General features: G+C 45.1%; 1 protein-coding gene and 1 long non-coding RNA gene across 10 annotated transcripts in view; both read right to left on the bottom strand.

Annotated features, from left to right (window-relative positions):
- FARP1 (FERM, ARH/RhoGEF and pleckstrin domain protein 1) overlaps positions 1-25,770 on the bottom strand; it is a 307,967-nt gene that overhangs the window by 219,129 nt on the left and 63,068 nt on the right. For 8 of the 9 annotated variants that reach the window (XM_055542879.1, XM_055542882.1, XM_055542883.1 and 5 more), the window contains one exon: positions 18,450-18,645. In XM_055542879.1, the coding sequence (XP_055398854.1) occupies positions 18,450-18,620 (171 nt within the window). In that variant the 5' untranslated portion in view covers positions 18,621-18,645. Of the gene's footprint in view, positions 1-18,449; positions 18,646-25,523; positions 25,744-25,770 lie in introns of those variants that run through there. The other variant, XM_055542885.1, reaches the window with a different exon arrangement.
- Positions 12,266-15,443, bottom strand: LOC129624698 (uncharacterized). The gene is made up of 3 exons (XR_008701105.1): positions 13,932-15,443; positions 13,283-13,389; positions 12,266-12,862 (listed from the first exon to the last, which is right to left on the bottom strand). It is a non-coding gene; the product is annotated as an uncharacterized LOC129624698 (long non-coding RNA).

Here is a 25,770-nt window from a genome sequence, read left to right as displayed (position 1 = left end):
TAGAAAAAGCCCTTGTGCACAATCAAAAATACAATCAAAAGTAAAAAAAAAAAAAAAAAAGTAAAAAGCACAATCAAAAATAAAATATTTTTCTAAAAATTTAAGACTCCTTATAAGAATTTCTGAGCTACAAATTTCTAAATGCTGCAACACAAGTAGAATAAATACCATCATGATTTGTTTCATCTTCACCGTCAGATGAAGCTTCGCAAAGGAGGAGAAAATGTGGGCAGAAGGGCAAAGAACAGAAAATTTATCATTTGCAAGGAATTAATTAGAACAAGGTCCAAATGGTATGTCTTGGCAGCTATCTGCTTAGAATGTCATCTGTTATTCAAAAACAGTATTTAATTGCAGATCTGCGTGCCAAGTGCAGCAAGAAGACACTCCTTGGCCTGCTGCCTTGAATGTATGTTTTATATGCATATTAAAAGATTCCGTTTCTGAGGGTATGAGAAGCTTATTATTCAACTGGTCACTCACACAGAAAGAGCTACAAAATAAAGAATGCATAACATGTTGGTAACTTGAGTATCACCTTGAAATTTTGTCTTTGCAAAGTGTTCTCTGTCATTAGTTGGCCTAAGACCCAGTAGATCATGCAACTGGAGGCCAACTGACGCTTTGAATAAAGTGATTTGCTGAAGCTACCACAGATGAGCCAATGAACAGAACAGTTCTACTAACTCTTTACCCCTGGTATGTGCAGGAAACTCACTAGTGCTGTGGAGGTTACAAAATAACTCAGCCCCAGTTTTAAAGGAATTTATAGTCTTTCTGGCAGGCATGAGCCATAAAATGATAATGAAGGATATGCAAACAGAAGATAAACATCAACACCAACACCAAATGATGTTGTAAACACTAGTGAAAGATGTTACCTTGGGTGTTTTCAAAGCGCCTTCATCAGTCATCTACAGAAATGAGGTCACAATACTTTTGAGCTAGTATTTTAGTTTATCAGAATAAGTTTTTCCTTCCTCCAAGTTTTTTGGAGAGTTGGACTATAAGGAAAGCTGAGTGCTAAAGAGTTGATGCTTTTGAACTGTGGTGTTGGAGAAGACTCTTGACAGTCCCTTGGACTGTAAGGAGATCCAATCAGTCCATCCTGAAGGAAATCAGTCCTGAATATTCATTGGAAGGACCGATGCTGAAGTTGAAACTCCAATACTTTGGCCACCTGATGCAAAAAACTGACTCATTTGAAAAGACCCTGATGCTGGCAAAGATTGAAGGCAGGAGAAGGGGATGACAGAGGATGAGATTGTTGGATGGCATCACTGACTTGATGGACATGAATTTGAGCAAACACCAGGAGTTGGTGAAGGACAGGGCAGCCTGGCGTGCTGCAGTCCATGGGGTCACAAAGGAGTCAAGACACGACTGAGCGACTGAAGTCTTTTTACCCACAGCTGAATCTATTTCCATATCCCCTGACACCCACCTGATATACTCTCAGTGTTCAACTGAAGCACAGTACATGGAAATGAAGGTCTGGACTAGTTTTCTCAAGAGCTGAAATCAGTTGTGGCTATTTTAACTAGTCTCCAGTTTTTTTAAATATGTGGTTTTTAAAAATTCCATAAAATTTATCTTAACCATTTTTAAGTGTTCAGTAGTGTTAGACAGATTCACAGAGGACTCCAGAATATCTTCAACTTTCAAAACTAAAACTATATTGCCATTGAACGACAACTCTCCATTTCTACCCCATCCCAGTCCGTGTTTTAGTTGCTCAGTCATGTCTGATTCTTTGTGACCCCATGGACTATAGCCTGCCAGGCTCTTCTGTCCACGGAATACTCTAGGCACCAACACTGGAGTGGATAGCCTTTCCCTTCTCCAGGGGATCTTCCTGACCCAGGGATCGAACCCAGATCTCCTGCAATGCAGATTCTTTACAGTCTGAGCCACCAGGGAAGCCATTAAACAACAACTCTCCATTTCCAACCCACCCCCAGCCCTTGGCAATCACCACTCTACTTTCTGTCTCTATGAATATGACTACTCCTGGTAACTCCTGCAAGTAGATTCATACGATATTATCTTTTTCTGACTGGCTTAGTTCACTTAACATGATGTCCTCAAGGTTCATCCACGTTGTAACATTTGACAGGATTTCCTCCATTTTCAGACTGAATACTATTCCATACTATGCATATTCCATGTATTATCCATTCATCCATCAACAAAGGTTTGGGTTGCTTCTACCTCTGGGCTATTGTGCATTACACCATTTAAAGACCAGACCACCTGACCTGCCTCTTGAGAAATCTGTATGCAAGTCAGGAAGCACCAGTTAGAACTGGACATGGAACAACAGACTGGTTCCAAATAGGAAAAGGAGTACGTCAAGGCTGTATATTGTCACCCTGCTTATTTAACTTCTATGCAGAGTACATCATGAGAAACGCTGGACTGGAAGAAGCACAAGCTGGAATCAAGATTGCTGGGAGAAATATCAATAACCTCAGATATGCAGATGACACCAACATTATGGCAGAAAGTGAAGAGGAACTACAAAGCCTCTTGATGAAAGTGAAAGAGGAGAGTGAAAAAGTTGGCTTAAAGCTCAACATTCAGAAAACGGTCCCATCACTTCATGGGAAATAGATGGGGAAACAGTGGAAACAGTCCGACTTTATTTTTTGGGGCTCCAAAATCACTGCAGATGGTGACTGCAGCCATGAAATTAAAAGACGCTTACTCCTTGGAAGGAAAGTTATGACCAACCTAGATAGCATATTCAAAAGCAGAGACATTACTTTGCCAACAAAGGTCCATCTAGTCAAGGCTATGGTTTTTCCAGTGCTCATGTATGGCTGTGAGAGTTGGACTGTGAAGAAAGCTGAGCGCTGAAGAATTGATGCTTTTGAACTGTGATGTTGGAAAAGACTCTTGAGAGTCCCTTGGACTGCAAGGAGATCCAACCAGTCCATTCTGAAGGAGACCAGCCCTGGGATTTCTTTGGAGGGAATGATGCTGAAGCTGAAACTCCACTACTTTGGCCACCTCATGCGAACAGTTGACTCAGTAGAAGAGATTCTGATGCTGGGAGGCATTGGGGTCAGGAGGATAAGGGGATGACAGAGGAAGAGATGGCTGGATGGCATCACTGACTCGATGGACGTGAGTCTGAGTGACCTCCGGGAGTTGGTGATGGACAGGGAGGCCTGTTGTGCTGTGATTCATGGGGTCGCAAAGAGTCGGACACGACTGAACTGAACTGAAAGACAGGTGTACATTACCATGCTTAAGAGACTTTCCCGGTGGCTCAGTGGTAAAGAATCTGCTTGCTAATGCAGGAGACATGGGTTCAATCCCTGGCCAAGAAGATCCCCTGGAGGAGGAAATGGCAACCCATTCCAGTACTCTTGCCTGAGAAATTCCAAGGACAGAGGAGCCTGGCGGGCTGCAGTCCATGGGGTCACAAAAAGTCAGACACAACTGAGCACGACGCATGTGTAAACTAGATACATCGTGCAAAGCTACTGTATGACACAGGGAGTTCAACTCAGTGCTCTCGGATGAGCCTGAGGGGCAAGAGAGAAGCTCAGGAGACAGGGGACATATGTATACTTATAGCTAATTCATACTGTTGCACAGCAGAAATACAACACAGTAAAGCAATTATCCTCCAATTAAAAAAATAAAATTAAAATAAAAATAGGTATATCTCTTCAAGATCTTGCTCTCAATTATTCGGGGCTGATACCCAGACGTGGAATTGCTAGATCACACAGTAATTCCATGTTTAATTTTTTGAGGGACTGCCGTAATTTCTTCCATAGCGGCTACCATTTTTATGTCCCCACCAACAAGGCACAAGGGTTTCAGTTTCCCCACATCCTTATTAGTTGTTGTATCCGTGTTTTGTTTTTTAATAGCAACCATACTAATGGATGTGAGGTAATATTTCATTGTGGTTTTGATTTGCATTTCTCTAATGATTAGTAATATTCTTTGGCATAACTGTTGGAAGACAAAGGATGCTGGGAGGGCAGTGAAAGCTGATTTTTTTCAACCTGGACCAATTCATCAAAAGAACGGCTCTCTGCCAGAATTAGAGTGAATGATGTTGGGAGATACTACATGGTGACTTTCAAGCCAGCTCTCTCCCATTACTGATTCATGGAAAAATGCTGGGGGAGGAAGGAAAATGACTCCAAACCAACCCACGCCTACTGTTCACTCGACTGAAAGAGTCACGGTATCTCATCCAGTGTGACTACCCACACTCCAGTTCCCATTTTAATCACACATAAACGTGATTTAAGAAAGTGTTACGTGATCAAGTTCTCCTCCACCTACTAAGGAGATGCCCTATTCTACACTGTGAGTAAAGGAACCACAGAAGAAAACTGGTCCGTAAGTCGCCCATATAGAAGTCACAACAGAAGTGGCCCAACTTTTTCTCAAATGATGTTTCATAAGGAAGCCAAACAATGAAACTTGCTATATGCGTGGGTTGAATTGTATCGCCCCAACTGTATCCTATCCCCCACCCCTCAGGAACTAGTGACCTTATTTGGAAGATGAGTCTTTGCAATTGATCAAGGTACGACGGCGAGGGCCCTACACAAGTATGTTAAAGTCGCTCAGTCATGTCCGACTCTTTGCAACCCCATGGACTCTACAGTCCGTGGAATTCTCCAGGCCAGAATACTGAGTGGGTAGCCCTTCCCTTCTCCAGCGGATCTTCCCAACCCAGGGATCGAACCCAGGTCTCCCACATTGCAGGCAAATTCTTTACCAACTGAGCAATAAGGGAAGTCTGATGCTAGTATGGCTGTGGCCTTATAGAAGGCAGAAAGCAGGACAAACTCACAAAAGGAGAAGGCCAGGCGAAGAGGAAGGCAGAGATTGGCAGAGAGACATCTATGCGCAGGCTTCCCAGGTGGCTCCAGTGGTAAAGAACCCGCCTGCCAATGCAGAAGACAAAGAGACGTGGGTTCGATCCCTGGGTCAGGAAGATCCCTTGGAGGAGGGCATGACTACCCACTCCTGTCTTCTTGCCTGGAGAATCCCATGGACAGAGGAGCCTAGTGGGCTACAGCCCCTGGGGTCGCAGAGTCAGACATGACTAAAGCAACTTAGCACACAGCCCACCAGAAGCTAGCAGGGAGGCCTGGACAAGACTCTCCCGCAGAAGAAAGCAACCCTGCCCCACACCTTGATCTGAGTTCCAGCCTCTAGAACTGTGAATCCACTGCTCCAACTGCCCATCTGGGGTACGTGACTCCAGCTCTCGCAAACTGATGTATTTGTCAGACTGAGCTGCCGAGTGATGCAACAGCCAGGGAGATGGACCACAAATGAAGCATAACCTCCACGCCAGAGTACCAAGTGCTGCTGGTAGGCCTTAGAGCATCACCGATGGCCTCTAGGATTCACACGGGTACAGGGCCCAGAGAAAAAGAACTTGCCTTCATCTGTACCTTGTGTACCAGAAAATAAGGACCAAAAACCAAACCAACTCCCCAGGCCTCCCTGGGCAGGCATTTCTGGAGCCAGACAGAGGGCAAAAATAAGTTTGGAAGCTACGCACTGCGACTGGTACCCACATAAATCTCTAAACAGCCCTGGGTTGGCAGGATGCCCCAGGGCTGCTGGCAGTGGCTTGGTTTCTGTCGAACCAGTTTTCTGGAGAAAGTGAGGACTTTATTTTCTAAGGCTGCCATGTACCTTTCAGGAGCTTCAAAAGAGAAAGTAGCTAAGGGCAGGAACTGAGGAAATCCACCTTAGAGAAACTGTCCTTGGAACAGAAGGCGGGGAGGGGCGCGGAAAGATCGATTCACCTTGTTACTAGGGATTCAGAAAGTTCACAGAGAGCCAACATCGAGACTTGACTTGGAATGAAGGTTTTCCTCGGAGATGGGAATAATGGCTGGGAGCTTAAACCAGGAGACCCCTGAGCAGGCACCTTGTTGTGGGGACAGCAGACATTTCTGATCACCTCCATGAAACCTACCTGGATGCGTGAGCCTCTCAGCTCACCTGAAACCCAGTTAACTATGGGAAGGAGTAATTCTTGGTGCTCATTACGAAACCGGACGTTCCATTTAACCGCTCTAATAAAATCTGTTATCCTGGTTCTTACAAAAAATCTACATCAGGCAAAGACATGATAGATGGCGAAGAGTAACATCTAAGTTTTGTTCTAACTCACATACTCAGCATGTGCTACGGCTATCGCACCTCCCTGTCCCGTTCAGCGTTGGGATTCTAGTATTAAATTGTCTATAAACTAAAACATGCCCAGGAATCACAGGACTTATATGCGAATAAAAGGAATTTTTGTTGGCACCTACTGTGTGCAGTACATTGTCCCACAGGAGACAGGATGAAGGCTGGAGGGTCAGAGGCAAGGCGGCAAGGGTGGAAACAAAGGCAGAGGGAGAGATGAGCCTGTGTTAGGAGATACGAACTTGGGGGTCCGTGCCTGTGGTCTTGATTGTCTCTGGGAGTCTTGGGCATCTCCCAAGAGACGGGGTGTCCTCTTGCGGTTCCCATTGACTGGTCTCTCCAGCCTGCTCACCTTGGGCTCCTCGTTCATGGGTCTCTAATTCAGCAACAGGAAATGCTAATAGGGGATGGGTGGTCCGGGGGAGAGGGGGACGACTCACCACCTGCCCCTCCTCTGGTCATCGCTCCTGCTGGCCAGGCTGCAGAAGGACCTGCTTAAGACCCACCTTCTCTCTCTTCCTATGGGACTGCAGGAATGAGAGCTGACCAGAAGGGACTGGGAAGGGCTGTCAGAGCCACCTTGGGATCCAGGAAAGCAGTGACCAGGGGAGCTCTTGCTTTTCAATGCTTTAGACACTCAGCATCACAGCTAGTGTCTAAAGCATCATGGCTTTACCAACTGAGCTTCAAGGGCTTCCCTCATAGCTCAGTTGATAAACAATCTGCCTGCAATGCAGGAGACCCAGGTTCGATTCCTGGGTGGGAAAGATCCCCTGGAGAAGGAAATGGCAACCCACTGCAATATTCTCGCCTGGAGAATCCCACGGACAGAGGAGCCTGGCAGGCTTCAGTCCATGGGGTTGCAAGAGCCGGACATGACTTAGGGACTAAACTGCAACACTAAACCACATCATAGCTAGAGCAAAGGTAACTGAACCTTTGAGATCTGTTGTTGGACAGAAACCTTCCAACAAATGGCCATGGAAGATGACACGACACTCAAACACACTTGAGAGTTCATAAGTAAATGGAATTAAAATTAAAGGGCAGGCCACGCCCCCATTCCTTTCAAAGGACTGTGAACCTGAAGACGCTGGGTGTCAATGCTTTCCCGGCCAGGCCTTCAAGACGAACATAGTAGCTCCTGGGATGACAAGTTAATTGAAATGCAGAGAGTAAATATAATTTTCCTAGTACAAATGGGAAGCAAGCAATCAACCTCCCTTTGATACTTCCAGTTTATACAATCTCCATAATCAGTATGAATCTCAGAGGTTCATTTACAGAGTCACAGATTCTTCATGATTAGAAATGAAGCAGTGGCTTTTATTAGGAACATTAGCAACACGTCTTTCACGTCAACTGAGGGAAAAAAAAAAAAAAAGACATCATTTCCAGCGCAACACCTGTCATGGAAAGGCCGGCTGATGTCCCAGTCCTCCGTGGCGGCAGGGAGCCGCCAAGGTGTGCATCTAAGGAGTGTCTGTGTTCCCCTCTCTTTGGGCGCTCCCCTCCCACGTGCTGCCAAGGCCTGTCAATCCTAGCTCATCAATTTGTGAAAACCTAACTGATGCTATAGGACGATGCTTTAAATAAATATACTTGACTGATGGAAGGAAAAACAACTCTACCTTCTCAGCTTCTCTTGTGTCGGACAGGTCTCCAACATTCCATCTGGGGCCCTTAGCAGCCACCACCGTGTCTATGGCCTTGGGAGGCCCTCTGGTCCCTGGGTTGTCCCCGCTGCACCCTCAGCCCTGTTAATTCACCCTACCTGCTTCGGAGTATCTATCCTTGGCATCTGTCTCAGGGACCAGCACGATCATGTGACAGGCTGTCCTCTCTAAGGGATCCCTGTGGCCTGGGACCATCGAACGGCCTGGTGAGAGCAGGGCTTAAGTAGAGGCAGGGGCTGGGCCAGAAGCCCTGGCTTCCTGTCCTCAGTCCTACGACCTAGATCAAGCCCCTTCTGAGCTCTGCTCACTGGGCTCATTCATGTCCGCCTCACAGATCCACTGATCAGCCGTAAATGAGAGAATGTAAGGACAAATTCTGGCACACAGCAAGGGGTTTTTAAAAGGGCAGCCATTACTTTTGCTCATTGTCTTATCATCAGCAGCACCTTGCTGTGAATGTCCAGAAACATATGTGGGACTCATATTAGGTTTCCAAGATCACGTTCCATAAAACAACACCAGCGCTCCCTAATTCCACTCTGAGTATCAAGTCTAGCTTCCTGTTTATATAAATGGGGAAAGAGAAACCTATAAAGCTCTCACTCACAATTATAAAGTATGACTTTCAGAATTGCTTTTACACAATGACTTTCTCTACAGATCACAAACTGATTAAATCATCCCAATATCTATCTCTGGTATGAAAACCAGGATGTCCAATGTTCAAATTGATAAAAGACAGCAAATAAGTGAATCATAAAAAAAAATAGCGATAATTTAAACATCACTGATTTATATGTTAATATGTTTCATATTCACATTTAAACAGAGGTTCCTAGCCAGCTAAATGCTTCCTTCAAAGGAACCCACAGAGAAGACCCATATGAGAGAGTCCTAAAACGATCCACCTTGAGATCCTACATCTAGCCTGTGCCAGAGGGAAGTGAGGTTCTCCTAGGAAAATCCTGACTCTAGGAAAACAGAGAGGCTTTAGGCTACATAAATGTGTGCTCAGTCACTCAGTCGTGTCTGACTCTTTGTGACCCCATGGACTGTAGCCCACCAGGCTCCTCTGTCCATGGGATTCTCCAGGCAAGAATATTTGGGTTGCCATTTCCTTCTCCAGGGGATCTTCCTGATCCAGGGATCGAACCTGCATCTCCTGCACTGCAGGTAGATTCTTTACTGCTGAGCCACCAGGAAAGACAGGCTAAATGAAGGAGACCAAAAACTCAGTAAAACCAATATGCACATAAAACATTTAAGCTTTAAGAATATCCCCTCAGTGTTAGAGCTACCAGAATTGAAGCTCGGAGGAGCCACAGATAGACTGAAAAAAGGGCGTAAGTGTGCTTGTGAGAAGCTGAGACTTCATCACACCTGTCCAGGTGGCACTTCCTTCTCCTAGACCCTCGAAAGCCACCTGGGATCCTCATCTCTATTTCAGGAAAGACTCATCCAAGATGACAGAGAAAGCTGGGGGAATTTAAAAAAAAAAAAAAGAAAGAAAGAAAATTACTCCACCTGACACAAGAATGCTTTTTTTATTTCAAAATGTTTTCATATGCTTTCTTTTTTCCACTTCACATACCCAAAATCCCTACAATAAAAGCACAGTCTCAACCCTGCTAATAAACAAGAAAAGTAAAGTTGAGCGTGAAAGGAAGAAAAACAACTAGCTTTTAGCGTAATCTAATCTCCATCTAGGACTCTGCAAGGTATTTTCTCGAAGGTATTTCACCTGAGCTTCACCTCAGCCCCACGAAGTGTGTGTTCTCCAGATTCAGAAACAAGAAAACAGGTTGAGAATGGTTATCTGCTCGCCCACAGCCCCCCAGCCAGTAAGCCACGAAGCCAGGACACACTTCTAGCCCAGGTCCCCATTTTCCCCTTTAACCACTGTTTCTTATAATTAGGACAGTTTATTATCTCCACTTAAAAGAGCAGGGGAAAGCAGCCTCTCCAACTCCCTACATCTTCCCAGAATATCGGCCCATTTTACCCCCAGATACAGACATTCTCGATTACAGTTCATTCCTTTTCTTTACTTAGTGTCTACTGAGAGATTTTCAGGGAGAAAATAGCAAACAGCTGTTAGAGAATTCCTGCCATCGCGTCAGAGCCACAGAAACGACTTTGATCAAGAGTCCACACTGAAGTTGAAAGGGGCACACGAACATTTTGGGCCAACATTGAAGTTCCACTCTTCACATCTAAGGAACCAGAAAGGAAAGGCGAACAGGATTTCACTGAAATGATTTATGAAAAAAAATTTTTTATCTATTAAAATAGCCTTTAAATTTAACCTCAAGAGACCAGACCCAGACGGACCATTTATCACTCAAGTTAAATAAAACACAGAGTGGACTGTGCAAAAGCAGAGTGGACATAAATACTCTTTCAGAAACTCTGCTAAGAGATGGAGCCAAAAGCAACACTGATAAGGGGAAAGAAATATTGACTCATGTTTAAAAAGCTTGAGTGAACTTGTGAAATTCCTTTCCCTCTTTCTGGTTCAAACTGCAGCTGCTTAAGAGGCAGTTAATGGAGCTCTGGGCACACACAGCTCCCTTCTGGTTTTAAATGGTCGATTAAATTTTATTTAGGTCTCAGTATGGCCGCCACCAGCTCTTAGGTGCACTTTTATACAAAGAAGAAAATAAAAGAGCCCTGAACTCATACCTCCCGTCTAAGATCATATAATCCAATCAACTGCAAGGAATAACCCCGCTGCCGGGGATGTGTGATTCCAGGGGAGAAGCAGGGCATATATTAAAAAGAAAGATATACTAATACTTCCCCCCCAAGATCTTAGGTTAAATATATATTCCACCTCTTTGGGGAGAGGAAAAAACAAAGACATTCAGTGGCTTTAGATCCAAAAAGGCATCATCTCTAAGATGGCTAACATAGAAATTAAACAGGGAAACAAAATCATTCACAACAAGACAAAGATGGAGAAAAGGACCTTGCTTTTCTACAGGCACAGTTGCGGTGAGCTACCCAAGTCCAGCTCCAAGCCAGCAGCCTCCCTTCTTCCTGATGTAAATAGGGAAAGTGAACTGAAAGTGTTAGTCATTCAGTTACATCCAAGTCTTTGTGACCCCATGGACTGTAGCCCGCCAGGCTCCTCTGTCCACAGGATTTCCCACGCAAGAATACTGGAGTGGGTTGCCATGCCCTCCTCCAGGGGATCTTCCCGACTAGGGGATCGAACCCGCGTCTCCTGCATTGCAAGTCGATTCTTTACCATCTGAGCCACCAGGAAAGCTGTCAATGTAAACTAGGGAGTCCCCAAAAAGACAACACAAAGCTTTTTAAAGAGACAAACTTCTGCTACATCCTCTTTTTCTGAGCACTAGCTTATGAAGACAGTTTAAAAATTCTCCAACCACTTAAGACCTTTTGCAGAACCACAAAGCACTTGGAAGAACAAGCCCTTGACTAATGTCAAGGCCAGGTTTCAGTGAAAAATAAACGATTGCTTCATTTCAAAAGCTAAGAAACTGAAATAAAGGTTTAATCATTTATGGACTGACCATGCCAGACTCCTAATTAGGTCTGAGATAACACAGGCACTTTTGCCCTCAGTTAAAAAAAAAAAAGAAAAACTTTTGCAGTCTCTTATTATGACATGCAAACTAATTATTTTTCTTAAAAATTTTAGATGTCTGTTTCCAACGAAGTTGTTTGTGCCCGCTAATAACGTGTTGTCTAGCAAATACCTGATTTCTTTCTGTCTTCTCAAGTGGCATGAAGTTTAGCCCAATTTAGTTCAGTGATACTTATTTAAGTTACCCCACCCACCTAGGCTTCCCTGGTGGCTCAGACGGTGAAGAATCTGCCTACAGTGCAGGAGACTCAGGTTCAAGCCCTGGGTCAGGAAGATCCCCTGGAAAATGGAGTAGCTACCCCTTCCAGTATTCTTGGCTGGAGGATTCTACAGACAGAGGAGCTTGGTGGGCTACAGTCCATGGGGTCGCAAAGAGTCAGACATGACTTAACACACACACACACAACACACAAACACACATTAAATCCTACCATTTCCTGATGCCCATAAGCATATTTGTTGCTGCTGAGTTATGTCTGACTCTTTGCAACCCCATGGACTGCAGCACAATAGGCTCCCCTGTCCTTCACCATCTCCTGGAATCTGCTCATGTTCATGCATGCTTATTCACTCTCGCCATATTTGATTTGAGCACCTACTAGTTACCCAATAACTGTTAATACCATCTCCGATGAGGCTTTTGTAATATTTCTTAGATTAAAATCCCTTTTCTGAAAGAGTTTACTATTTGCCTGAGGAATTAACAAACATAATCATGGAGAGGTAATTCATCAACAGAAGATGTAAATGCAAGGAGCCGACTTTCAAAAAAAAGCAAGGGAGGGGGAAAAAAGCGTGGATTGTCATCTGAACCAAACTCTTCATTTTGCAGATAAGGAAACTGAGTCTCAGTAGGATTATAATTAGAGGGAGAAACAAGATTAGAGCTTCTGATTCCAAGTCTAATTAGAGGTACGGACAACAAGTAGTTTAAGACAGAGATGACCCCCACCAGGAGCCCTGGGGAGAGGCCTGGGTGGTTGGGGGATCTCGACAAATTTGTTGGTGGATGTTGGGCAGTGTTTACAAATAAGAAAGGAACCAGAGCAGCTGGAAGATGAGAGTTTGAAAGGAGCCTTGGAGGCAAGTTTGGAAACATTGAATAAGGCAAGACAGTGGAAGCCCACAGATCTTACATGAGGCAGCAGCTCGGGGTGAGGGAAGGTGGACAAAGTTGGGGTCACGAGGGCTGGGTTCCAATCCCAGTGCTATCCCAACACCATATCTCATCCCAAATGTGAGGAGGTGACTCGAAGAGTTCCCCAGGGGTCCCCCTCATCTTAAAGAGATGACAGTACCACCCAGCTTTCCTTATGGACAAGAAGCACATGAATGAACAGAGGTGTGGGCAGTCGGTCACAGGTTATGGCATCATCAGTCTGAGGCACTGTGGAGGAACAGAATATAAGGATAAATAAGAACCAAAGGGGCCAGGCCCCCACAGAGCTCCCCTTCTACCTGCAGGAAGTCAAAACTAAGCGTAATAAGCACGTCAAGAGAATTTTCCAGCTTGAGACGCTAACGCAGAGAATGAACCAACCCAGGACAATGGTGGAGAATAAGGAAAAAGTCACTGGAGCACTCAGCCATCCACCTCTCCCCCAGCCTCTCCAAACTAAGAAACCCACACTTTATCCTCAGACACCCAGGAGCTAGAAAGGCTTCTTAGGAAAGCCTCGACAAAACACCAATACAAGGGCAGGATGATCAGCCCCCTGGATGGTGGTGGCTGACATGGAGCGCCCTGCACCCACACCACGGCAACTCCGGCTCGCTCTTCAACACAAGCCAGGGGTCTTCCCATCACCTGTGAGCATCTTTTCCAGGCCGGCTTCCCAGGGCTGCTCAAAAGCAGCAAAACATGGCTCCGTTTCAGTTCCTCCACTCTTCTCTGCTCCTCCTAGAGCGGCCTTGCTAATGAAAACACATAAACTGAATAAACACTTGGGGGAAGAAGCCATCTGCTTCATCCTACAAACGTCAGTAGGAACAGCGTTTTGTTTACCAGCAGGGTCATGAGGACAAGACACACAAAACCTTCTCAGGAACCTTCTTGGGGGATAGGGGTGGGGGGGGGTCATTTAACCCCATCAGATCCACATGAGTCCCTCGAGGTATACCCTCTGGTTGGAAGGGAACACGGCAGATACCACAAGCCACAGGGTGAGGCTTCTCTGCACAGCATATTCCACATAAAGACGATAAAATGTCCTGGGAGAATTTGCTATAAATATTGCATCTGAACTTTCAACTCTGCAGAAAAAAATACCTAAAAAGACCGTCCAAGCTTAAGAGCAAAGGTGACCGGGAGAATGAGCCACGGCGAAGCAAAGTCTGAGGCTCCATGCCCAGGCCTTTCAAAGGATTAAACTCTTTGATAAGACTTCATTCGAGGCTGTAAGTAACGATGCAGACTGGTGTGGTTATCTGGGCCAGAAAGCGTTTGGGGAACGTACATTTTAAAACGATGACTTTGCCTCCATCCATCCTCCGAAACCAAAGTATCAGGAAAAGACCCAGGAAACTCATTCCCTAGGGAACGATGTGGTCCACGGAGGAATGTTCCCCAAAGGGAATGATAATGACTTCCAGCCAAGTGCCTGCCCATCTGTGTGACAAATGTGAATTAGCAACGAGAATTCATCATCACGGGGCACCCAATCCAAGGAGGGAAAAAGGGTGGGTGAGGGAGGCTTCGACACCTGGCCTCCATGAATTCACAACAGAAAGTTTTAGAGCAAGGTTTAAAAAGCAGTTGTGGGAAGCTGCGTCTCTTGCAATCCTAGTCCCTCCTCTCTCATCGCAAGCACAGCGGTTGAGTCACCATGGCCAGCCTGCTGCCTCCCAGCTGAGGAGTCCTGGCCCGTTCTCTTCTTAAAGACCACAAGGTAGCAATTTAGAATCAGCACAGTCAATAAAAATGCTGATCGCTGACTTTCTACAGGCAGTTATGGAAAACATCTGTTGCCGATGGGTTGAGAAGGAACATTCTGACCCAACTCGAATAAGATTTTTAAAAATTAAACATGAATGGAGGAGGCATGTAGAAAACTAACAATAACATGAATTCGACTTGTCAGATCAACTCACCCTAATAGTGAAACTTTTAATGAGCACCTAATACACACAAGGCACCGTGCTAGGCACTGGAGATGAGGCAGCAAGGCAGGACCCAGGCCAAAGCAGCTAGCAGTGAGATGCAAAACGCACATGGGTGAGGCCTTCAAAATCACTGTGGACAGTGACTGCAGCCATGAAATTAAAAGATGCTTGCTCCTTGGAAGAAAAGCTATGACCAACCTAGACAGCATATTAAAAAGCAGAGACATCACTCTGCTGACCAAGGTTCACATAGTAAAAGCCATGGTGTTTCCAGTAGTCACATATGGATGTGAGAGCTGGACCATAAAGAAATCTGAGAACCTAAGAATTGATGCTTTCGAACTGTGGTGCTGGAGAAGACTCTTGAGAGTCCCTTGGACAACAAGGAGATCAAACCAGTCAACCCTAAAGGAAATCAACCATGAATATTCATTGGAAGGACTGATGCTGAGGCTCCAAGACTTTGGCCACCTGATGTGAAGAGCTGACTCACTGGAAGAGACTCTGATGCTGGGAAATACTGAGGGCAGGAGAAGGGGACGACAGAGGATGAGATGGTTGGATGGCATCACCAACTCAATGCACATGAGTTTGAGCAAACTCCAGGAGATGGTGAAGGACAGGGAAGCCTTGTGTGCTGCCGTCCAAAGAGTCAGACACAACCAGGTGACTGAACAGCAACACCATCATCAATCATATTACATTCCAAGCTCTTTGTATGTGCCAAGAGTTGTTCACTTGTATCAAACTCTTTTGTTCTCAAGAAATGAGGCAGGGTTTATGATGAGCCTCATTTTACAAAGGAGAAAACTGAGATAGAGGATTAAGTACCTTGCCCAAGGTGATCAGTGCGTCGGGAGGAGAAGCTGTGATTTAAATCTCAGTGGTCCAGCTCCACCCTGACATACCTATGAGTGAAGAGGTCTGAAGGAGGGAAGAAAAAGTCCCACCTACTGTCTCAAGAAGTTAGCATCTGGGTAAAACACAGAGGGCCACTAAGGGTGCATCGGAGAAGGCAATGGCACCCCACTCCAGAACTCTTGCCTGGAAAATCCCATGGACAGGGGAGCCTGGTAGGCTGCAGTCCATGGGGTCGCGAACAGTCGGACACGACTGAGCGACCTCACTTTCACTTTCATGCACTGGAGAAGGAAATGGCAACCCACTCCAGTGTTCTTGCCTGGAGAATCCCAGGGACGGGGCAGCCTGGTGGGTTGCCGTCTCTGGGGTCGCACAGAGTCGGACACAACTGAAGCGACTTAGCAGCAGCAAGGGTGCATAGGGGTTTATGGTGGGGGTGGGGAGGGGGTGGTATAAGAAACCTTCCAGGCAGAGGAGTTATAAATGCAAAGCATGGTCATCAGAAATTATCAAGTAAAATCATTTTAAAAGATGCAAACAAACTTCTATTCCTATTTAGGCAGAGAGTTCCTATCTAGTTCCTAGCTAAACACTAGCTAGGAATAGAGCTTTGACATTCTTTGCTTCAAGGAAACAAGAATTGCAAATGAATACATACAATGCTCCCTGTGTACATAACAGCAGTGCTTGATGGCCCTTTGGTCCAAACCCATAAACGGGAATACCATTTAAAAGAACATATTGCTAGAGATCTGGGCTCAGAAATCCTTAACAGTAGCAAAGGAGAAACACTGAAACCAAATACCTCACCAAACCAGTCTTGCAACAAAAAGAAAGTGGGGGAGAGCGGGGTGGAAGGGGGTAGGACATGTTCCAGAAGGTCTGAGTCTACCAGGCTGGCAGGTGTGCCCCTCTATTTTTTACAATTTCAGCAGATAAACAGCGACTCTGTTCCTCAGAATATGAAGTTCCCAAGTCCTTGAAGAGATAGAAATTCCACAACGAGAAAATCAGAAAGACACAAAGGTCGTTTGCAGTGTGTGATAAATTGGCAGGTTTAAACATAGCTCTTCTGAGGTTTGTCTTCCCTGAGACACTTAATGGTAATTCACACTTTTAGAACAATAGTCTTGGAAATGAATATGACTGAGTGACTCATATCACATAAACGATTAAATGATGGGTTGCAGACGTTAATGCCGATTGTTAAAATTTTAGTTGCTCTAGCCAACAGGAATAATAGACAGATTGTCTCCACTTTAAAAACAGGTTACGTTCCCAAAGTTTGTTTATAATTGGGCTGTTTGGAATTCAAGAGTTATTTTTCACCCCCGCACGCAAGCAGTGTGAGATACGGTGTTTAGTATCCAAGAGAGAACACAGGGGAAAAGCCAGAGTGTGCTGTGAATTCTACGGATGCTAATTAATTCTTGAGAAAAGTGCCATGAGCACTGTTCAAAGGTGAACATACATCCGGACTCTCTCTGCCATTGAAGAGATCCTCCGCTGCTGCTAAGTCGCTTCAGTCGTGTCCGACTCTGTGCGACCCCATATATGGCAGCCCACCAGACTCCCCCGTCCCTGGGATTCTCCAGGCAAGAATACTGGAGTGGATTGCCATTTCCTTCTCCAATGCATGAAAGTGAAAAGTGAAAGTGAAGTCACTCAGTCGTGTCCAACTCTTAGCGACCCCATGGACTGCAGCCCACCAGGCTCCTCCATCCATGGGATTTTCCAGGCAAGAGTACTGGAGTGGGGTGCCATTGCTTTCTCTGGAAGAGATCCTCTACCTGCACGTAACTGGTGGTGGTTCCTGAGCCTCAAACAGGAGTGGGATTTTAAAAGGAGATGAGGAGAAGGACAGGAAAAGTGGGGAAGGGGCAACAGGGCAAAGGTTCCGAGGAAAACAGCAGAACCATGGGAGTGTGCAGCTCCAGCTGATGAACAAGGCAAGGCTGCTGTTCCTTCATCTCTGCCTGCCTCCTGGACAGCTCTTGTGTCCTCCCCCAGCCCCTGGGATGGGGGTCTCTTCAATTCTAGGACTACTGGACTACAGGCTGGGTTCAGGGTTTTTATTTACCCCCACTCCCTACACACAAACATGGTCAGCAAGTTCTCTCCTGATGTCAGAACACTCATTCAGCTCTTTGACTTTTCTGCCAGTCACACAGAGTAATGGAGTGCTCACACACATGCACTGATGTTTAGAGGAATTGCTTGTAAGCAAAGTTCAATCCCAGGGTTGGGAAGATCCCCTGGAGAAGAGAAAGGCTACCCACTCCAGTATTCTGGCCTGCAGAAGTCCATGGACTGTATGGCCCATGGGGTTGCAAAGAGTCAGACACGACTGAACAAGTCTCACTGGTTTGAAAGAGATCAAACCAGTCAGTCCTAAAGGAAATCAACCCTGAATATTCATTGGAAGGACTGGTGCTAAAGCTCCAATACTTTGGCTACTTGATACGAAGAGCCACCTCATTGGAAAAGACCCTGATGCTGGGAACGACTGAGGGCAGAAGAGAAGGGGGCAGCAGAGGATGAGATGGTTGGATGGCATCTCCGACTCAATGGATATGAATCTGGGCAACCTCCAGGAGATGGTGAAGCAGGGAAGCCTGGTGTGCTGCAGTCCACGGGGACGCAAAGAGTCGGACATGACTGAGTGATTGAACAACAACAAAGGAAATTAAACTGATATTGAAACCATAATTCCCTCCAACTCAAAAATATAAGTAATACATACACAGGCATATACACACGTGTCTTAGTATATGGAAAGTCAGAATAAAATTCAAGTGACACATCCACCGATATCACTTGTAGTCGGCGCATGCAATCAAAAAATCAACACACATCAACCAAGAAAATCCATAGCTCGGGCGGAACCAGAGGAGCATGGTGACGGCGGGAAGAGGGCTGCTGAATACACAGACCGTCTTCCCGCCACCGTGCATCACCTAAACACAGGACTGAGATGAGCGCCCCCACGCTGAAGGCTGCCCCCAACTTACTGGAACTTCAAAGGCCTCCTGGGTATCATCCAGCATCTGGATCTTGATGGACATGAGTTTTCCTGAAGGCGTGGGGGGCAGCTTCTGTCCATGTTCCAACGTACTGATCCCCGAATTCTCCGGGGCCCCCAGTCTTGATCCTGGAGTTGGCCTCTGCTCTATCTCTCCCATGATGAAAGCAGATTATATACAGTATCTACCAGAAGCAGAGAGAGAAGAAAGATACATCAGAAGAGAAGACTGAGACCACTTCAATAACATTTGCCCTCTATGCTCTTCATTGTAGGAATCCCCCCTTGCCCCGCCGGAAACACATGAGGGCCGGTCAGCCCCCCACCCCCCCGGGGCAGCAATCACCTGCTGAGGCTTCAGTTCATTCAAGAACAATGTCACCTTTAGCCACGCAAGGCATGCTAATATTTGAGTGTGTTTTATTCTTCTGCATATTTTTACATAGCTTATCCTTTTCTAGTTTTACACTCAGCTCTTAGTTATTCACACAATAGATTGTGTTCTAAGTATTATTATGATTATTCAGGCTCTACGAGGAGTCAGGTACCACTCATCACACATTTCCAGTCTGCTGGGAAGATAATGAGAAGTACCTAATCCATATGATTAGCATCCATTAGTTACCTTTTATGGATCCAGGAACAGACCAAGCAATGCAGACATTAGCAAGATAAACAGATAAAACGTATCTTGTGGCTCCCAAGCTTACAATCTGGTTGAAGAAACTAAACAGGCACTTGCCCAAACACAGATGACATTAGGTAGGGTCTTTTCTCTCAATTTCTTGTTGGTTTCCATGTCAATTACCTCCTAACCAATTTCTTTCCTGCCACACCCCTCCCTCAATTGTTCCCCCTTTCCCAGGAAAGCATCCTACACATTCCAGTATTGACAAAGCTCTCTTCTCCACCATTCAGAAGGTAAGAGCTAAACTCAGTTGAGTCTCAAATGTTGGGTAATACGTGGAAAGAGACAGAAACACACAAGGAGAAGGAATTCCAGTGAAGCAGAACAGCACAAAGCAAGCCACGGGACAGAAATCAGGAGGCATTCAGGAAGATGAGTGAGACTCACTGCTGCCGAGTTCAAGATGCATTTGGAAACTAGGTGGGAATCAGACCACAAAGGACATCAAAAAGCCTAGCAGAAAACTATGGTCTTCTCCCTGCTGGGAGTCACTGAATAATGACACAACAGAAGTACAACTTGAGGAAAATGAACCTGAAGATGATATATACTAATGGGTGAGAAAAAGAGACGAGCTGGCAGGGACTGGGGTAGACCAGGGACACAGCTATCGCAACAATATGAGCTTGAGGGGATAACTTGAACACTGGTGATGGAAATAAAAAGATGATGATATAAAACACATGTTCATGGAAAGATTAACCTGATGTTGTAAACAGTGAGCTCCTGGGAAGGAGGAGATTAAAGTTTAACAGCAAGTTTTAAGTCAGGACAGAAGGGAAGAAGTGGGAGGGGAAGAGGTGTGTGTGTGATTGGGGTCACTGTTGAGGGTTATGAAAGGATGGATATCCAGTAAGCTGTAGGGGAGGTGGAGCTGAATTTGGGCTGTGGGTTCAGAGCCCACATCACTGCAGAAGTGTAAGCCACAGGGAGAGAGAATATGAAGGGGGTGCGGTGGGAGAGGGGTGGGTGGAACACGGCAATGAAAAAGCAGAAAGAACAAACATATCCAACCATGGGGGTTATTATGGACTGAACTACGCCCCTCTCCCACCCCAAATTCTTATGTTGAAGCACTAACCCCAGGAAACTCAGAATGTGTATTTGGAGGGAGGAGACTTAGAAGAGGTGACTAAGTTTAAAAAGTCATTAAGGAAGAGCGACACAGAGGATGAGATGGTTAGATGGCAACTAACCATGGTTAGTCACCAACTCAATGGACATGAATCTGAGCAAACTCTGGGAGAGAGTGAAGGACAGAGAAGCTTGGTGTGCTGCAGTCCATGGGGTAGCATGAGGTCAGACATGATTTAGCAACTGAACAACATCACCCAATCTGACTGGCGTCCTTATAACGGGAGAAAATTTGGACAAAGAGACACCAGGGATGCACAGACGAAAGGCCACGTCAGGACACAGGGAGAAGGTGGCCTCCAGAGAACCCATTCTGCCAACACCTTCCAGCCTCCAGGACTGAGAGAAAATAAATCTCTGATAAGACACCTGGCCTGCGGGACTTCGGTATGGCAGTAAATTCACAAGAGGGTCCATGGACAAGAGGTAGAGAAAGAGTGACCCTCTGTCTTAGCGACACCAAGTCACAGAAGGGACACTCATGGTCACCTGTAGCGAGAGGTATGGAGCTCAGGGCTGTGTTTCACACACTTGTAAACAAGTCACCCTTTTCAGGATAAATCATGCTTATTTTGCAGGTTCTTCTTGCCCAAGGCTCTTCCTTATCCTGAAAGGTAAGCCAGGTTTCTAGGAGCTTCCCACTAAATTCCTTACGGAAACCTCTCCCTTCCTCTCCGTGAACCTTGAACTTTCTCACTGTGACACATTGGATTGGCCTAGAGGCCAATAGATTAGAAACTGTGGAGTCACTCAATAAACTGGGTCATTGACTCAAAGCACTTTGGCCTAAAAAGCCAAACCCTTTAACTGGACAGGCAGACAGTCTGACCACCACCCAGGACACATCATTTACTGAATCCTAAATGATGATGCTGTGAAAGTGCTGCACTCAATATGCCAGCAAATTTGGAAAACTCAGCAGTGGCTACAGGACTGGAAAAGGTCAGTTTTCATTCCAATCCCAAAGAAAGGGATTGCCAAAGAATGCTCAAACTACCGCACAATTGCACTCATCTCACACACTAGGTAAAGTAATGCTCAAAATTCTCCAAGACAAGCTTCAGCAATATGTGAACCGTGAACTTCCAGATGTTCAAGCTGGTTTTAGAAAAGGCAGAGGAACCAGAGATCAAATTGCCATCATCTGCTGGATCATCGAAAAAAGCAAGAGAGTTCCAGAAAAACATCTATTTCTGCTTTATTGACTATGCCAAAGCCTTTGACTGTGTGAAGCACAACAAACTGTGGAAAATTCTGAAAGAGATGGGAATACCAGACCACCTGATCTGCCTCTTGAGAAACCTGTATGCAGGTCAGGAAGCAACAGTTAGAACTGGACATGGAACAACAGACTGGTTCCAGATAGGAAAAGGAGTACGTCAAGGCTGTATATTGTCACCCTGTTTATTTAACTTCTATGCAGAGTACATCATGAGAAACACTGGGCTGGAAGAAACACAAGCTGGAATCAAGATTGCCAGGAGAAATATCAATAACCTCAGATATGCAGATGACACCATATCCTTCTGGCAGAAAGTAAAGAGGAACTAAAAAGCCTTTTGATGAAAGTGAAAGAGGAGAGTGAAAAAGTTGGCTTAAAGCTCAACATTCAGAAAACGAAGATCATGGCATCTGGTCCCATCACTCCATGGGAAGTAGATGGGGACACAGTGGAAACAGTGTCAGACTTTATTTTGGGGGGCTCCAAAATCACTGCAGATGGCGACTGCAGCCATGAAATTAAAAGACGCTTACTCCTTGGAAGGAAAGTTATGACCAACCTAGATAGCATATTCAAAAGCAGACATTACTTTGCCAAAAAAGGTCTGTCTAGAAAAGGCTATGGTTTTTCCAGTGGTCATGTATGGATGTGAGAGTTGGACTGTGAAGAAAGCTGAGCACCGAAGAATTGATGCTTTTGAACTGTGGAGTTGGAGAAGACTCTTGAGAGTCCCTTGGACTGCAAGGAGATCCCACCAGTCCATCCTAAAGGAGGTCAGTCCTGGGTGTTCATTGGAAGGAATGATGCTAAAGCTGAAACTCCAATACTTTGGCCACCCGATGCCAAGAGTTGACTCATTGGAAAAGACCCTGATGCTGGGAGGGATTGGGGGCAGGAGGAGAAGGGGACGACAGAGGATGAGATGGCTGGATGGCATCACTGACTCAATGGACGTGAGTCTCAGTGAACTCCGGGAGTTGGTAATGGAGAGGGAGGCCTATTGTGCAGCGATTCATGGGCTCGCAAAGAGTCGGACATGACTGAGCAACTGAACTGAACATTTATCCCATGCTTACTTTCCCCACCAACTTTCCACCAAAGCCTGTTATACCTTATTATGCATTCCTCTAGAGTCCTTTGAGGTTGGACTTCAGTGTCAAGGCCGCACTCTCTAAGGACCAGCCTTTTGAGACCTGTTTCGTTTTTGAAAGGCCAGGTCTGATTCCATAGGTCTGCCACACAAGCCACTTTATAATTTCTGTCCCAAGCTTTTTTTAAGGCACATAATTCCAAACTGTTTTAGTTATGTGATCATCCTTTGCTTAATCATCTCCTAGTTTTAAGACAACTAGACTTTGCTGTACTTTACACAGAAGTGAAACAGATCACCTACATTGGTTCAATGAACCACGTGTGGGTGGCATAGATCTAATTATGACCTCACTGTGTTTAGAATAATCTTCACAAAGCAGGCAAAATGACTCCCCTACATGTTTTCTAAATTTTGTCTCATGGTTAAAAATAAACACAACTGCCGGAAAACACTGCTATCAGTCCAGTTCACCCTCGCCATCGCCGGCCTCCCTCCTTGCGCTCTTGCCTACTCTGGTGTTGACCCCTCCATGCCTCTGGAAGCATCCTCCGCTGCCCATCTCCAACCTCACCTTCTGCTCCCTGCACTCCATCAGAGTGGACAGGCCCCGCCCTCAATCACTGGCCCTGAGCCTGAGCACACGGCTTCCTATTGCTGAGTCCGAGCAGGATAGGTCTGGCTGTGGCTCTAAGGCGCAGCTAGAGAGGGAGGAAAGAGTTTGTCTTCTCATGTCACCTGACCACAAAGGTGTTCCAGACACATTTGCTCTGTGTCCGACCTAAGCAAACAGCAAGGCTCCCATCCTCTAAATGGGACCCTTTCTGTCCACGCTGGCCCAAGATCCCCAGGTAAACACTGTCATTTTTAACAGCTTGGCATTTAAAAATTACATTGAGCTACTGACTTAATAGACAGTACCTTAACTTCTTTATCTTTAGTCTTCAAATGACCTCATGCCTGGATTATTACTACTTCTGGATATTAACGTTTCAACAAAGCCTGTCACACTTTCTTTTTGTTTTGATACTTACAGGCAGATTGTTGCTGTACATGGAAAGTGCTGTTTAACTCAAACATAAATCCAGCCAAGAGTTTTGAGCAGCCTAAGAATGTCAAGGGAATATCTGAGGAACGCTGGCAAGGCATGAATGGGTAACCATAACGGAGGCAGGATAGCAAAACTGGCGAGTCCAGTAATAAAACAGCCTTCTACATACATATCTAACAAGCCTAAAGGCCTCAACCCATACTTGATTCTGACTTTACCTTAACTTCTTCCGACTTCTGAATTCCTAAATAGTCAAGGTAAAAAAGATTAATATTTCTTTCCTTGTGGCATGTTATTACTAACGTGATCATTCCAGACCTAAAAGTACAGAGCTGTCTGTGAAACTACTTTCTTCTTCAGGTCTTTTTGAAAAGTTATTTTAAAGGCAGTAACGTCAACAACAAAGAAAGCAGTGAAGATTTTGGCTGGCAAAGAAAAGATAAAAAACTCAAATTGTCTTGTTACAGTCTCTTGGCTTAAAAACTTCCTCTTGGAATTCACCCAAAAGCAACAAGGAACATGAAAATGCAAACTGCATCCCAGAGGAAACTGGAAGACATCTGTAGCTTTGAACCACGCAACAGGAGGCGGAGTTGCCAAAATGCAGGGAAGGTCAGACAGAGGAGAAGAAAAAGGCTTGGAGAGGCTGTCCATGCCTGCAGAGCCATGCTGCCCAAATAATGAGGATATCCAGCAACAAACCCAGCAGTAACTTTCTGGAAAGGGCAACAGATGTGCAGGGAGCACTAAAAGCTTTCCTGGGCACGGTATGGTGAGACATTTCCAGAAGCAGAAAAGGTCAAATTAAATGAGATACTGTACGGGTAAGACATATTAGCAGGAAGCAGTCTGTTGCCAAGGCAAGGCAAAAAAGAGAGACCCCACTAGGAGCACAACCAGTCTCTGCAACCTTGAGGAAAAACGAAAGTTGAAAGGATCACACTCACAGACACACTCTCAGGTCACAAGAATTCCCATGGGCATGGAATATGGCCCTGTCTCCTGCCCAGGTAAAGTTCCTATAAATAGCTACTTCATAAGGAACTCACCTAATCACAAGAAAAGAAAACCTTTACAGAGATGCCACAAGAAGGGAAATATGAAAATGAATGACAGATGAAAAACACCCACCAAAGCAATGTTACATGCAACAGATGAAATTTTACCCAAATGTATTTTCATAAATTCACAAAACAATGAAATAACTGATTCTGTCTACAAAAACAGAGTAGGATTTGCAAGAGTTCAGGGAAGCAAGAGAAGGAAATAGAAGAGGAGAGACCTCAAGATGAAAAGCCAGAAGAATGGTTACAAATAGCACTGCTACATAATGAATGTGTCACTCTCAAATTCAGACTGAAACTTAATGCCCAGCATGATGATACCCCAAGTCAGGGCCTTCAGGAGGTGACTAGAGACTAAGGGTGGAGCCCTCGTGGGTGGGGTTAGTGTCCTTATGAAAAACATGTAGAGAACTCTCGTCTCTTCCACTATGTGAGGAAAACATACCACCCAAGACAGTAATCTATGAACCAGGAAGTAGGTCTAGACACCGAACCCACTGACCATTGACCTTGGATTTTCCAGCCTCCAGGACTGTGAGAAATAAATTTCTGTTGTTTTCCTGTTTATGCTACTTTATCTGAGTCCATCTGGGTTGCTATAACAGACACCAAGATGGAAGTAGCTAAAAGGAAATACACACTGGTGAAAAAATGAGAGTCTTGAGGGGAAAAAATGGGGATTAAAAAAAAGCAAGCAGAAGATTTAAAACAGGAACATCATAAATATGGAAGACAAACAGAGGAGACCCAACACACCCGTAGCAGGTATCCCAAAAGAAAAAAGAACTAAATAATGGAACAAGAAGATACTAACATTTTAGAAATAAAAGTCTCCATAATAAATAAACACATCATGTCTCAGAAACAACTAAAATTATGAACACATGGAAGTTTCCTGTGTCATCACAGAAATTCAAACATTAAGAAGGAATCATTTGGGAATCTAAATAAAAGTCCAAAAAATATATATATATGTATGAGGGGACAAAAGTTCAGATCCATCCACAGTTGTAAGCAAGCAGGACTCATGAGTTGTTCCACATCCCCTGCTATAGCTCCCC

The sequence above is a fragment of the Bubalus kerabau genome, chromosome 12 (assembly GCF_029407905.1).
Source record: "Bubalus kerabau isolate K-KA32 ecotype Philippines breed swamp buffalo chromosome 12, PCC_UOA_SB_1v2, whole genome shotgun sequence".
NCBI lineage: Eukaryota > Metazoa > Chordata > Mammalia > Artiodactyla > Bovidae > Bubalus > Bubalus kerabau.
Note: the sequence above shows the minus strand (reverse complement) of the source record. Positions and strands in the feature narration are given on the sequence as shown.